Source organism: Boleophthalmus pectinirostris, unplaced genomic scaffold (assembly GCF_026225935.1).
Source record: "Boleophthalmus pectinirostris isolate CB_2022bp ecotype Guang Dong unplaced genomic scaffold, ASM2622593v1 HiC_scaffold_20, whole genome shotgun sequence".
NCBI classification, from domain to species: Eukaryota; Metazoa; Chordata; class Actinopteri; order Gobiiformes; family Gobiidae; genus Boleophthalmus; species Boleophthalmus pectinirostris.
In genome coordinates, this window is record NW_026571153.1 from 33,178,219 (window position 1) to 33,193,305 (window position 15,087).

Below are 15,087 nucleotides of genomic sequence, written 5' to 3' on the forward strand. Positions count from 1 at the left end.
AACCTTAAGAAGAGAGATGCATTGTACATTTCCACCTGTCATCCCTGAGCAGGTTCATTGATTGTCTTTAACTGACCTTGATTATCAACTGTTCTGGAGACCTGTAGCATGTTTTGGGTTGATGGGGGAAACCAGAGCACCCGGAGGAAACCCATCCAGACACGGGGAGAAACATGCAAACTCCACACAGAAAGGCCCGGGCGACCTGGGGATCAAACTCAGAAGCTTCTTGCTGTGAGGCATGAGTGCTAGCCACTCAGCCACCATGCCACCCATCTGCTAGCAGAATCTTGACAAGGCTTTGCTTAGTGATGAAAATTCTAAGAAAAAAGGATGAATCTCTTTATAACCAGGAACTTAAAATAGGTTGAGTTTATACTATATTGTTCTGAATGTTTAACTGTTCTCTCCTTTTCCAGTCTTTAGATAACACTATCCACTATCCACTTCACTTTTTACAGGTGTTCCATATAAATTAGTATCAGGGTGCTCATGCAAGGCCATAGGTTCACCCTTTTAAAGGTTTAGTCATAATCCTGATGCTTTAGAGATTATTTCTACTTTGTTGTTTGCTGTAGGAATCTGTCTGGAATCTTCATTTTTTTAGAGAAATGTGTCATCAGTTAATTGAGTAATGTACAAAGATTTACCTAACACATTTAAAGGTTCCAAATCAGAGCTGCTTTTTATATATATTGATAATAATTCTGAAATCAGAATGAAAAGATATGGGGCCCGATTTTGCCCCCAATCTTAGCACTAAACGCAAGTGTGAATGAGCAGCTTTTGTACAGATCCAGACCAAACCAAACTATAGAGCAGAGCTGAGTCGATACAGGGAGCGGGCGCGGGGCTGTGCTCTGCTGCGGGAGGGCATCCGGATGACTCCCACACAGCACACAAACATGTTATGAATGTTAAACATTTATCATCCTAATAGATTTCCAAATAAAAGAAACCTTGAGCATGTTACATGTTGTTTTTCAGTGGACTAGTTTAATATTTACTTTTACGATTCTGGCACTTCACTGGACGCGTCACACCTGCCCTCAGTCTGCTCCACATGATACTCAGACACAGCACACTGACTGTGTAGAGCTCCACGCCCCACACTTGCACTAAGTGCTACATTTGGGGGCAAGATCAGGCCCATAATGTTTAAATTGATGTACTCTTTCCAAATTCTGATCATAAAACTTTAATTTAAATTCATTTTTGATTCTTTTCCTTGTAAAAAAACAAACAAACAAAAAACATAGTTTTTCTTTTATCAACAGAGAACTTGAAGCCCCAGTTATTGGACCTTTCACCTCCAAACCCCACACAAGATTGGAGCAACAGAAGATTCACATAGAAACAGTGTGGGCCATAATGAACAAACTTTATGGAGTTTCAGAGATTGTGGATTATTGTTCCACACCGGGATGAACACATTGTCAAAGGCAGAAGAAAGTGAGTCTTTTACTGGATATACAAAGCTCCAGGCTGACGACAGTAGAGGATTTCTGCAGCTGAAAGGGTTAGCAGCTAATCAAGCTATGACTTAATTAAGCAATGAATGTATTTGTACACTGATATTGTTTTTTTTTATTTGGTTTTATTTAAATGATTCAGCCATTGTATCATAATGATTCAAAAACTGTACTGTTTTGTCAATTAGCATGAAATAGTCTATTAATGAGGCAGAGAGTAGACTGAAGAGAAACGATCCCAAATGCTTTCTGCTAAACAATGTTCTCTGCTTAGAAATACAGATTGAGGAAAATAAAATCACAAATTAAAGTTAGATCAATGATTTTTGTGTTTATTACACTGACATGAGTTATTTAGCAGCTATGTGGCTACAACAACTGAACATGAATAATTTCATCAGTTTCACATCATTTAAACTGTCAGTATCAGTAAACATTATAGGCACAGGGCTTTATAAAATAAAGTCTATTTTTCACAAGCATCTCCAAGGACCTTTTTTGATGGTAGAAGAAAGTGCAAAGTAAACCAAGTGTCCAGATACTGAGTTAAGGGGAAAACTAGATCTATTCTCTTTAATATCACCCCTGTGCCAGGTTGGGGTCACTCATGTTTAATCTGCTCAGTTTTAAGATAAATCATTGTCTGCAATGTCATTTAAAGATATAAGAAAAAAAAAAACTCCAAAAGAGACTTGGCATTCATTACCCATAATCCACCACTGCCAACGTGGCATCCCTGTCACACAGTCGTACGGGGCAGGCGCTTTGTGACTGAATGACGCACTCACTTTGAGGAGGTGCATTTTCAACAGTTTGCTGCAGTAAGAGGCACATGATTCCCCTCTCTCTTCTCACTGGCTGCTGTTGAAGGTGTGTCTGTAGAAGACTTTGGCATTGGCTGAGTAGTCCATTGTGATGGAGGACCCCAGGGCCTGAGCACCCAAACTCGCCCCGCCCAGAGCTGAGGAGTGCTGCAAGGTCAGGAGGCTGTAACCATGGAAACGACCTCTGAACTGCTCCCATGCTGCCGCGTCACACAACACCTCAGTGAAACCTGAGACAGAGGAGGAGTCAAGTTCACGTACTCTGGTTAGCAATACTGTTCTGATAGTATTCACTGTACATGTTCATTCTGGCACGGAGGAAAATCTACATTTAACCACAGACAAAAATATGATGCAAAATATGATACAAGGGCTCAGACAAAAACAGATGACTCAGGTCCATGTGACATCAGGTGACATCAGGATAAAGACACTGGTTTATTTAAGAGGAGCTTAGACACTTTTAATGAAGGTAAAATAATGATTTTTAGGTTTGACTGGACAATTTAAAAAATTTTGAGCCCACAATTGCTTTTTACCTCATTTTATTCACAAACATTTTACACACAAATTGATACTTTCTATGAATATACCAGACATTTTTACCCTGTAAACAAAAACATATTTGTTGTAAAACAAAACAAAAACAAAAAAAGTTAGCAGTTCATTTTTGATTGTGTTGTAGTCGACTTCATTTTGTCTCCATTCAGGCAATCTGAACATGTTGGGTTCAGTATGAACAAAGTCAAACTGAGCTGGAGATCACACTATGACAGAATTTGCCCGTTAACTATGAAATGTCTAAAGTTTAGAGATCGTCTGCCCCAGGGCAGCTGTGGCCACAACAGTATGTCACCACCACAGAGTGTGGAGTGTAGTAGTAGTAGTAGTAGTAGTAGTAGTAGTAGCAGTAGCAGTAGTAGCAGTAGCAGTACCTGGTCTGAGCAGCTCCCAGCTCTTCCACACTGAGCCCTCACACAGGATGGGCAGCCCCAGAGCACCAGTCAGCAGACTCTGTCACAACAGCACAGGGAGATTCAAGTACAGCAGCTTCAAAAGAATATTACTCAAGAAAAGAACAGAAGTACTGGACCAAGAAATTACTCAAGAGTAAAAATGTTATCAGGGAAAACAAACTGACTTTAGAGAGACAGAGATTTAGTAGATTAGTAGTAGTAGTACCCACCTCTGTGCATGAAAATATGCACAACACAACCTGTACCATTATTGTGCTTTATTCATAATATAATGGTCTGTTGTGCATAAAAAGAATTTGAGGTTTTGCTTGTTTACAGTGTCATCTAGTGGGCAGTTGTAGTGTTACAGACAGACCACATGTTCTGAAAAATGAGGTTAGGCCCTGTCTATCTTTGGGATATGTAATCAAATGTGAAATGGGAGGGTGGTTCAGTTGACGATTGTTAGTTATAAGATAACATGTGAAATGTATGTCATCAAGTATGCTTATCTGTGACATGATTTTCAATAAAAGTGTGACTTGGAGAGTTGTTGAGCAGAGTCGGTCAGGGAGCTGACAGACAGTGGGCACGACTCTCCTTGCGCAAGTATAAATTTTAACCGTCTCTTTCTGGTGTGTCTTTATTTAATGTCATTTGATGTCTTAGGGTAGAATTCCCTGACACACTATAACACATTCTGAAGTACGATATATTGCTTAAGTAAGAATTGATGATAAATGATAATCTTGAAACCAAACCATAAATCAGAATTACAGTTGAAAACGCTGAGGCACTCAAAAAGTACAAAAAATTGAAAGACTTCATTACCACATGGCAGATAAAGTTAAAACCACGTGTTTCGACCCTTTGGCCTTCATCAGGGCAAAATGTATTATTTTGAACTAAGAGCACCAAAAGGACAGTTTATCTCTACACATCCAAGTAGCACTCCTGCCCCCTAAAGGTTTGCATAAATCAGAATTATCCCCAAAAAAGTATTCTAAACACAGAATAGTGTTAAAAATATGAGCTGCAATAAATAAAGAATAAAAGGCAATGCTTGAGTAATTAGTTTGTATCTATGAGTCATAGAAGTTCTACAGTTCAAATCGAAATTGTGGCACAGAAAATAATTAACATTTTGCCACTAGAGCAAAGGGGTCCCCGTGATGAATATTGAGCCCAAAATAACTGTTCTATTGAATGATACATCAATATAATCATCATCACCACAAGCCTAAATGAGAACTGAATAAGGGACAAGAGAGGTCTGTTTCACAAAGCACGTTCAGTTAACTCTAATGAATCTCTCTTAAACTTGAGGCTTGTTAACAAAGTCTGAGTTTAGACTAAATCAGTTTCTTGAAGCAGTGTCATTGTGACCAGCTGGTAGAGTGTTTGTCCACTGATCTGAAGGCTGGCGCTCTTGACATAAACATCACTGATAGAGCAGTCAGATCCACTGACCCACAGGTTGGCGGTGCGATCCCAGCTCCCACAGTTGTGATATTGGGCAAGACACTTCACCCACCTGTGTCTGTGTGCTCTGGCACATGAATGTGTGTGTTTGGTAAAGAATGTCCCATCTCACCTCAGCTGCTGCAGGCAGGACGGCCACCACGTGTTTGGCCAGGACCCTCCCCGCCTCCAAGAACAAGTGTTTACAGAGGGCATCGCCCGCCAGGGCACCTGCACACACACATACACACATACACACATGTGTTTACAGAGGGCATCGCCCGCCAGGGCACCTGCACACACACATACACACATACACACATGTGTTTACAGAGGGCATCGCCCGCCAGGGCACCTGCACACACACACACATACACACATACACACGTGTTTACAGAGGGCATCGCCCGCCAGGGCACCTGCCCACACACACATACACACACACACGTGTTTACAAAGGGGTCAGTCCAAATGAAATCAGCCATTTTCAAGGAATCTCCCCAATGAGCCATCTCAGAGTTGACTGAATTTTTTTTTTTTTTTTTTTCTAAAATGACCAAATGAAAGAATCTAAAGTTTTAGCTGAATCCCTTGAGTCATTTCTGAGTTATGCCTGTTGAAATGTTGGGGCCATGCCCACTTTTTTGGAAGTCTTAATTTATAAGCATGTTTGAGAGACCATCATCAGAGACCTTCATAAAAAACTGAGCTAGAAAGCTGGTCATAGATTGTGAATCTGTTGTCAAATATTGGGTATCTTTATTAAGGGGGGGTGCTGTAGGCCCCCAAAAGCTCACATTTGATTGCCGCTCATTTTTTATTTTTTTCAATTTTTGAGATCCAAGTTCTATTTACTCCAAGCAGATATTTACAAACTAACTGTTGAACCTGTATATTTGAGAGAATGACCATTTCTGACAACAATCTCACACTTCTGAGCTTTCATGTGGATGGTGTAGAGCCCATAATGCCCAAATGTAGAGCCCAAATATGGTCACAGACCGAATGTGATCTTTTTGGCCCCTTCTTTGGACCCCAATGGGAGATTATTGGTGGTACATTGCTTGTGATGGTTAGGGTTATGGTTAGGGTTAGGCTGCAAGGACCAGTCTTCAGACAACTGACAGCAATCAAATATTGACTGCACTCCAGATGTTTGAGTGAGCTTCACAAAACATAAAGAATGTAAAGTTTTTCTTTACAAGCTCTAAAGACATTACAAACCATGAACTTACTTTCAAACTAGAAGAGCTACAGCAAGACAAAGACTGTGAATGGTGCTAGATCACACCACAGTTTCATTCTGGTATCAAATGGTAAATTAGAAATGAGGAGAATATCTCAAGATCATTTATGTCCTGAAAATGACATTGTGCAGATTTGTCTCTGTACCAGCAGGTCAATACAGAGCATGTATTTATGACATCAGGTGGTTCATTGGAAGTGTTCAGGTGAACATGGTGATGTCTATGTGAGATTCATGAATAGAGACGACAGAACCCTCATCTGTCCTCCTGAACATCGGCAGAACCATGTTGGGTCCCATTTCAGCACAGAATCTGTTGTATTAAAGTATAAGAAGTTCAGAGCAGAAGAGCACAAAATTATTGCCTTGACCCTGCAAATTATGACAGGATCCAAACATTACTTCTGAAGTTCATTAGTAGTTAGAAATACTTAGTGTGCAAGATTCCAACACAGATGATCTACATGGAGGTGGCAAAGGCACCAGAATGGGCAGATTTTTTCCAGTATGTTGGTTTTCACACTGAATTTTTAAAATCAAATTTCTATCAGTTGAACAAATAACAGACCACATTACTGTATTTTTGGTAACTTTTGTGTCAGTATCAAATTTTCCTTGTTAATGTTACTGCCTTCTTGTAATATTTTGGTGCAAAAATAATATACATATGGTGATACTGAAAGCCATGGTTATAGAATCAGAGACTTTGTGATTTAACAGGCAATGAGTTTTCCAGATGTAATTTGCAGTTTTGAATCAGTTTCCATCAATACTATCTTAACTTTTTTTGTTTTACTTATACACCATGAAAAGCTGTTTCTGTGTGAAATAACAAATTATATTCCTCAAATCAAAATAGAATAAATAATGCAAAGAAACCTTTTTTCATTATTTTGTACAGAGTTAATAGTTGAATTTTCTCAAAGGATTAATGACACTTTCCCAAACAATGTACCACAAATAATCTCCAGTTGTCTTCCCTTATAACAAGCAAATAGTGTTTAAGTCTATTAAAAGTAACTGAACCTTTCTAACAGGTGGAAAAATCCCTAAGCTCCACCAAAAATCACCTGTGAGAGCTTATTTTCCAAAATTCCATTTGAAATGAAGGAAGTTAATAGTAGATGTTTTTATTACTTTAAACTAATCAGAATATGCCAAAGTTTCTCTGGTAAAAATTTATCAACATCTAACTGTGCCCACATGGGAAACCGAGACTCCAAGGAAGGGGCTAAAAAGATCACCATCCACATGAACGCTCAGAAAAGTGTGAGATTGTTGTCAGAAATGGTCATTCTCTCAAATATTCAGGTTCAACAGTTTAGCGGCAGCCAAATGTGAGATTTTGAGGGCCTACAGCACCCCCCCTTAATAAAGATACCCAATATTTGACAACAGATTCAGAATCTCTGACAAAGAATCTACTATAATACACATTTTCAGCATCCTAGTTCTATTTTTTATGAAGTTATGGTCTCAAACACACACACGTGCACACATTGGGTTTCCCAATATATGTGTGTGTGTTTGCTTTTTGTGGAAGTCTTGTTTGATTGGTTTGCGTTAGAACAAGCTCAATCTAAAAGTGTATCACTGCTGTAAGTGGACCATATTGGTTCATTTGAGGTTCTGAAGCGGACCCTGGGGAGTAGTGGTCTGCTCCATTTCAGTAATAAAAAAAAAAAATAACATTAATAAAATGTTTTACTGTAAATATCACTGCTGTTGCTTTAAACAAATTTTAATCCTTGATTTATTTGTAGTTCTACAGAATTTGTGCCGTGCTGTCCGCTGTTCTTGTACCACTGAGCAAGACACCAGCCATGCCTAAAACGTCCATGTATGCTGGTCAGTGACTGTACATGTAAGTGTGTGTTTTGACACCAACCTTCAGACAGTTTCTTGCAGAAACCAGCGAAAAAAGACTTCTGGAAGTTTGTGTAGAGGTGTGGTAACATGCCCATCAGATCGCTCACCTGGACACAGCACCTGAGATTTTCACCCTGAACCAATTGGAAACAACTAAACTTTTGAGAAGCTCACCTTAAAATATTCCTCCATGGCCCTCTGCACATGTGTGACATCATGAGGGGGCGGGGCTAGGTTGTCTTTGGCATCAAACACAGTCTTCACGGCCAGATGTGAAATCCAGTATGCTTAAGGCAAAAGTACAAAGAAACCTGGATTATTTCATTAAATCTGTGTACAAGTGTAACTGAAACTGTGCAATATATCATTTCAGATTTTGACTTTTAAACATTACACGAGAGGGTTTACATTTAGTCGACTGACATCAGCACATAGAAGCCCTCTATTCTGACCTGAGATGAGACAGGTCAGGGGCCTCATTTATCTAAAAAAAAACTGCGCAGGAGCTGTCGTAAGTTAGTGCATATGCCTAGTAGCCACGAGAGGCGTGCGCCACACAAACTCCAAATTTAGAAAACCCACCGCACGCACTAAACTTTGCTTTATAGATCCCACCTGCAACTAGAATTTGCACGCATAAACCCACGTCACGTCACCTCCACCTCACCATAAAAGGAGCATGTAAAGTGACTGGTGAATGAGATTTCCCTAAACATGAGCCGATAATCAGTGGGTTTGAGTGAGACACGCGGGACAGAGGGAGGAGGACGCTCCACACAGCACCACACAGTCACGTCAAAGACTTTATTAAACAAGGTTTAATAAATAAATACAAAACTAAAAGTGACAATAATGACTCATCTGTTCATTTAATCATATTTCATAATATTTAGGCAGCACATCTTTACAGTAAAGCCGAATTGTTTTCTCACCCTTTAAGAGTTTTATCGCTACATGTTTAACTTTGTCTATAAAGTGTGTGGGGACTGGCCCTGTTTATGCACATATAATAGTAGATGCGTGCACGTGGGGGTGCACGTGGGGGTCTGAATGGTCAAATTATGAGAGCGTGCAAGAGATTCAGATGCCCTTCTGAAGGTAATTGTTTTATATATGTGGATTTTCTGTTAAGTTTCTGAACAAACTCTTCCTCAAACTGTCTTCACTTCTACTTCTCTCCACGAGTTCCGCTTTTTACTGCACTGGTGTTGACAGTTTATAGTTATATATATATATATATAGTACCCAGTTTATAGTTCATATCTCTGTAACTCGTGTCAGTTAAAAGGATTCTAAGCAATGAAATCAATATTTCCATTTGAGAGAAAACAAGATAAGGTTCCAAACACCGTACCCGGCAAAACTGAAAGTTTTCTATGAGGGTGACACGAGGATCTACGCATCTGCAGCGGACGCGACAAAAGACATGGCCAGACGGGGTTTACCTGTAACAGTTCTGAAGCCCGCCGCATCCTGGGCAGACAAGATCAGAGACACGATGTGGCAGAGAGCGGGACGAGCGGAAGACGAGAGGAGCGGCGAGGGACCCAAGGCTGGATACCAGAAAAAACTAGAGGCTTTCCGGAGGGAATAAGAAAAACTGTGTCCACATCGACGTGACAAATTTCTCACATTAAGAGGGAGGAGTGAGAGGAATATTCTTTTGTTTTTAAGAGGAAATATCGGGGACTACGGGATAACAGTGCGATGCACTGCACCAAACAGGTACCGCCACCAGAGGGCCCCTCGCGACCTCCAGGTTGTGAGGGCTTTCCCTCTAATTTGCTCATGACTCATCTCAACACCAACCGTGTGGTCTTCACAGAGACCACCGAGAAGGAAGTCACTTTAAGGTGGACACAAGTTAATGTGATGGAAAAAGTTCAATTGTTCAAACTGTTCATTGTTATCTTATGTTCGAGTAGCACAGGGAATCATTTATTAAGAGATGTTAGTTAAAATATATGCAAAAATGGCTTCTCCAGCTCTTTTACGTATTTGTACATATAATATAAAGGGAGTGTTGAATCCAATCAAAAGAACCAAGATACTGGGGAAAATGAAAAAAGAAAATGTAGATGTGGTATTCTTACAAGAGACCCATTTATCAGATAAAGAACACGAGAAATTGAGGCGGCAAGGTTTTTGTCAGGTATTCTACGCATCACATAGATCTGGGCGTAAAAGAGGAGTAGCTACGTTAATTTCCAACAAGGTTGCTTTTGAAAAACTGTCTGAATATACAGATAAAGAGGGTCGATATAGCATGATAATTGGTAAACTTGATGGCTTAGATGTCACCCTCTTCAATGTTTACACACCTCCAGGTTCACAATGGTATTTCTATAAGCGTATATTGGATTTGATGATAACCAAAACACAAGGTGTCATGATTTGTGGAGGAGATTTTAATGTAAGACTAAAACCTTTACTGAACTCCTCGGCACAAATCTCACACAACAACATAGGGAAGAAAATCGGAAAATTCATGAGGGAAATGGGAATATCTGACGTGTGGCGTGAATATCACCCACAACAAAAAGATTATACATTTTACTCCGCAACCCATCGTACCTACTCAAGACTTGACTATTTCTTTATGTTTAAAAAGGATATAGAAAGGGTAAAAGAATGTCATTTTGGATCAATGGACCTCTCGGACCATAGCCCTATGAAAATTTGCACCGACAAGACAAAAGCACCATTCCTCTGGAGACTAAATTCAAGTATACTCAAAGGGGAAATTAAGGAAGAAATAAAAGAAGAGATCAGGAGATATATTGAAGATAATGATAAGGACAATGTTTCTCCAGAAATATTGTGGGATGCGTGTAAAGCGGTTCTGAGGGGTAAATTGATTGCAAAAGCCACATTACTGAAAAGAAAACGCCAAGAAAAAATTAGAAATTTGGAACTACAACTAAGTGTATTGGAAGACCAACATAAATTAAAACAAGATGATGATGCTTTGCAGAAGATCAGGAAAATTAAAAAGGAAATAAACCAAGAACTAGAAATTCATATAAATAAAAAGCTCTTATATTTAAAACAAAACTATTATGAAGCAGGAAGTAAATCAGCCAAAACTCTAGCATATAGATTGAAAAAACAGCAAGCTGAAAGAGCCATATATAAAATAAGAAAACCATCAACGAAGGAAGTAATCTACGAACAGAAAGAAATTGGAGAGTGTTTTGCAAGGTATTATCAAAAGCTCTATTCCTTAAAACAACGGGATGAAAAAGATTTGACTAAAACATTGTTAGACAAACTAAAACTACCAATAATCTCAGAAGAACAAAATAGAACTTTAACAAAAACAATTACCGCTCAAGAATTAACAAAAGCGATAAAAAGACTAAAACTACACAAGTCCCCAGGCGCAGATGGATATAATGCGGATTGGTACAAAATTTACATAGAAGAACTCACACCTCTTCTTTTGAAAACATTCAATTGGGTTTTAAAGGGAGGTCAAATCCCCCCAACATGGAGAGAGACAGTAATTACAGTTATCCCGAAAGAGGGAAAAGACAAATTGGATTGTTCCAATTTCAGACCAATCAGCCTTTTGAACCAAGATTATAAAATCTTTACCTCAATAATGGCAAGAACCAGAACCAGACAGGATTTATCAAGGAAAGAAAGACAAGAGATAACATCAGACGGACGTTCCATGTGATTCACCAGATACAAAAAAAAAAAGCCCAAGCAGTAATTATGGGCCTAGACGCCCAGAAAGCATTTGACACCGTAGATTGGACATTTCTGTATCGGGTACTTTCTCGCTTTAATTTTTCTGAAAAATTTATAAAAATAATTCAAGGCCTATACAACAAACCCACTGGGAAAATCTGAATAAATGGTGGCCTAACAGACCCCATAAAAATCGAACAAGGCTGTAGACAGGGCTGCCATTTGTCACCAATTCTGTTTGCAATATTCATTGAGCCTTTAGCGCAGTGGATAAGGCAAAATACAAAAATAAAAGGCATCACGGTGAATGGCATGGAACAAAAGATTGCACTATTTGCAGATGACATTCTAATTTACTTAACAAAACCAGCAGAATCAATTCCAGAGCTATATAAAACTCTAATGGACTATGGGAAATCAATATTTCCAGTTTGTGGAGGCAATATCTAATCACTAACAATGATAAGGTTGAACATTTATGGATTTTTTTTTTATTTCTTGACTAAATCAGTTATCTGAGTCTAAAACTAAATACTGTAGCCACCTTGTTCCTGCTTGTGATTAAGTCATTAAGTGGCAGTTTTAAAGTTAACAGCTACTTGTAGTCTTCAATACACTAGAATAATCTTAAGTTAATGCTATTTTTGCCTTAAAAATGTTTTTATTTGAACTTTTATTCAGTTGAGATTACCACAGAAAGTCTCCAATATCCATGAAGTGAAGTCATTTCAACAAGGTTGATTCTAGTGAAGGGGTATGGAGTTCAAAACATTGGAGCACTTCTTGTATTACCATATCCCAAGAAGAAGTCAGCCTAAATGTGCAGGGTTTGTGTGTTAAACATTTGTGAATGAAACAAAACACATGAAATGAGCGTAATATAGGCCTTTTAAATATATGTTTCATTGAGTTGGTACGTTGCTTGTACTGAGAGAAACAGTAGTATGTATAAATCCGTCACAGTAGAAGTATGGAGAAGAGAGAGTACCTGAGCCCTCGTCACCCATCATGTGACCCCAGCCTCCACAGCCCACCGTAGCACCGCCTGGGTTCACCAGCTTACAGTTTGAGCCAGTGCCAGAGATGAGCACCACACCCCCTGCACACACAAACAAACACACAAACATACACACATGCATCAGGTTACCGGGTCATCACATGAATGTACAACAACAAACACAAGTTTGGACACACTTTTTCATTTAATTTTTCTTCTTTATCGCCAGAACTATTTGCACTGTAGATTCTGACACAAGGCATTCAAATTATGAATAACCCAAATGGAATGTAGCAAACTTAATATAACTCCAAACTTTAGATTTAGATTTGAAAGTTTGTTTTAGATTTGAAAAAAACAATAGCCACTCTTTGCTTTGAACCCTGGTTTGGAGTTGTGACTGTGAAAACCATTTCAGGAGACTTCATCATGAAGCTCTTTGAGAGACGGCCAAGGGTTTGCAGTGCTGTCGATAAAGCAAAGGGTGGATAGTCAGAGGATTTGCATATGAAGTATACTAAACACTTATAAAGGATAAAATTTGTTAGTTATTTAACTTGCCACCTGCAATCTCTGCCTCATTACAGGCAGCAAATAGGAGTGTGGGGAAAAATTATATATGGGTGCAATAAAACAGCTCTCAAGCCCCACGATGCAAGAACACACCAGTAGAGGCGCCAGGAATATCAAATTTTGTAAGCCCATGCATGCGCACACACAGTAACCTTTTTAGTTTTCTCTGTTTTCCTCATTTTGTTTGCCTCCCATTATGCAGTAGACCAGTCTCTATCTCACGCGCTCCCCATCTCACAGCACACCCTCTGAACGCTGCTCTCCCCAACAGACTCACCTGAGGTACCAGAGTCCAGCGCTGCTACTGTCTGTCTGTAAAGAGCAGTGCTCATGTGCACTGTACGTCTCTTGGCTCTACTGACAGAGCAGCACATATCAGACGCGAGTCTGTGCGCACGATCTCTGTCACCAGTCGCTCCGCGGCTCGGTGCACTTTTCTAGGGTTCTGATGATTGCCTACCAACTGGCAACTAATTTTATAAACAAACCAAAGAGGCACAGTGGGAATAATTTGGTCACAAAATTAAATGGAGCTGATGACAGAAAGGGTATGAGGATGTGAGGAAATCGACATCACAGCTTTGGGACCGCAGACAGAGTAAGAAAACACACCTTAGGACAGCACTGTAAACGGCCTCATGTGAATGAGCAGCTTTTGTACAGATCCAGATCAAACCAAACTACAGAGCAGAGCTGAGCCGATACAGGGAGCGGGCGAGGGGCTGTGCTCTGCTGTAGGAGGGCATTCGGACGACTCCCACACAGCACACAAACATGTTATGTTAAGCATTTATCATCCTAATAGATTTTCAAATAAAAGAGGCCTTGAGCATGTTACACGTTGTTTTTCAGTGGACTCATTTAATATTTATTTTTACGATTCTGCCACACCTGCCCTTAGTCTGCTCCAGTCCACCTGATATCCAGGCAAGGCGCATCAACTGTTTAGAACTCCACGCCAAGATCGGGCTGAGATCCACGTCAAGATCAGGCCCCATATATTAGACCATATATGTGAAGTAGTAAAGAAAAAAAAAAACCATAACATACACGACATAACTGGTCGTGTACATTCATTTCTAAGAGACTGATCCATACCTTAAAGTGCATGTTGTGCAGTTATGCTACTTGTTTCACCAAAACAGTTTTTAGTGAAACAAGTTTAGTTTTAGTTTATGTCAAAATAAATAGAAAGTTATGTATCCAACTACACTTCTATGAATCCCGGATTAAAGCAGGAAATCTTCCCGTTGAACATGTGTAATGGGCTTTATTCACACTGACGTCACAAAACCAGAAGACATTTGGACACATGCCGATGACAACTTCTGGCAGGCTCTATACCAGGAATACTCACTGCACGGCTCGCCAAGCTTTAATTGGCGGCTCTCAAAAATAACAAAGCCAATATATTCTTTTAAAAGTGCTAGATAAACTTATAGTGAACACTGCAACACAAACACCTGCATTACACTAAGTATAAATCAAGGCTTAATCCATGTATAAACGACCTGTACCTGAACAACGTTTTCAACTAACCCACCCACAATGTGAAAATATTGTACCCGACCCGCTGCCTGACCCGCATTTTAAAAAGTAGTCCATGCTCTTGATTAACATCATCAAAATAAAAGGGCCAATATAAAGTGAGTGAAATGAAAAGTGAAAAGTGAGTTAAATAAAGACCTGCACACGTACGACCTGCGCTCGTACGTGTGCAGGTCGTACGAGCACGTCTGACTTCTGAAAGCATGAACCACCTCCAGCGTGATCCACACACAGAACAGACTCACCATCAGCAGAACATCCCTCTGTCACAGATGGAACACTCATATTCCACTGAGTTGTGTTATTTAGTTCGACAGAAGCTGAACCGCATCAGTGCACAAGGAAAGAACTGTTTTTATCAGAGCTTACAGTTTATGCAAATGAGCCATGTGGTTTTAAGTTTAGTTTCTGTAAAATGTAAACAAAAGTGTTGAGTTTATTTATG

At 39.6% G+C, this 15,087-nt stretch overlaps 1 protein-coding gene across 1 annotated transcript in view; it reads right to left on the reverse strand.

Annotated features, from left to right (window-relative positions):
* Positions 1 to 1,788: 1,788 nt before the first annotated feature.
* nagk (N-acetylglucosamine kinase) overlaps positions 1,789 to 15,087 on the reverse strand; it is a 29,977-nt gene continuing 16,678 nt past the window's right edge. Inside the window, exons 5-10 of the mRNA XM_055156120.1 lie at positions 12,513 to 12,623; positions 8,003 to 8,115; positions 7,848 to 7,935; positions 4,847 to 4,944; positions 3,232 to 3,310; positions 1,789 to 2,526 (exon numbers count right to left, since the gene is read on the reverse strand). Coding sequence (XP_055012095.1) covers positions 2,324 to 2,526; positions 3,232 to 3,310; positions 4,847 to 4,944; positions 7,848 to 7,935; positions 8,003 to 8,115; positions 12,513 to 12,623 — 692 coding nt within the window. The 3' untranslated portion in view covers positions 1,789 to 2,323. The remainder of the gene's footprint in view (positions 2,527 to 3,231; positions 3,311 to 4,846; positions 4,945 to 7,847; positions 7,936 to 8,002; positions 8,116 to 12,512; positions 12,624 to 15,087) is intronic.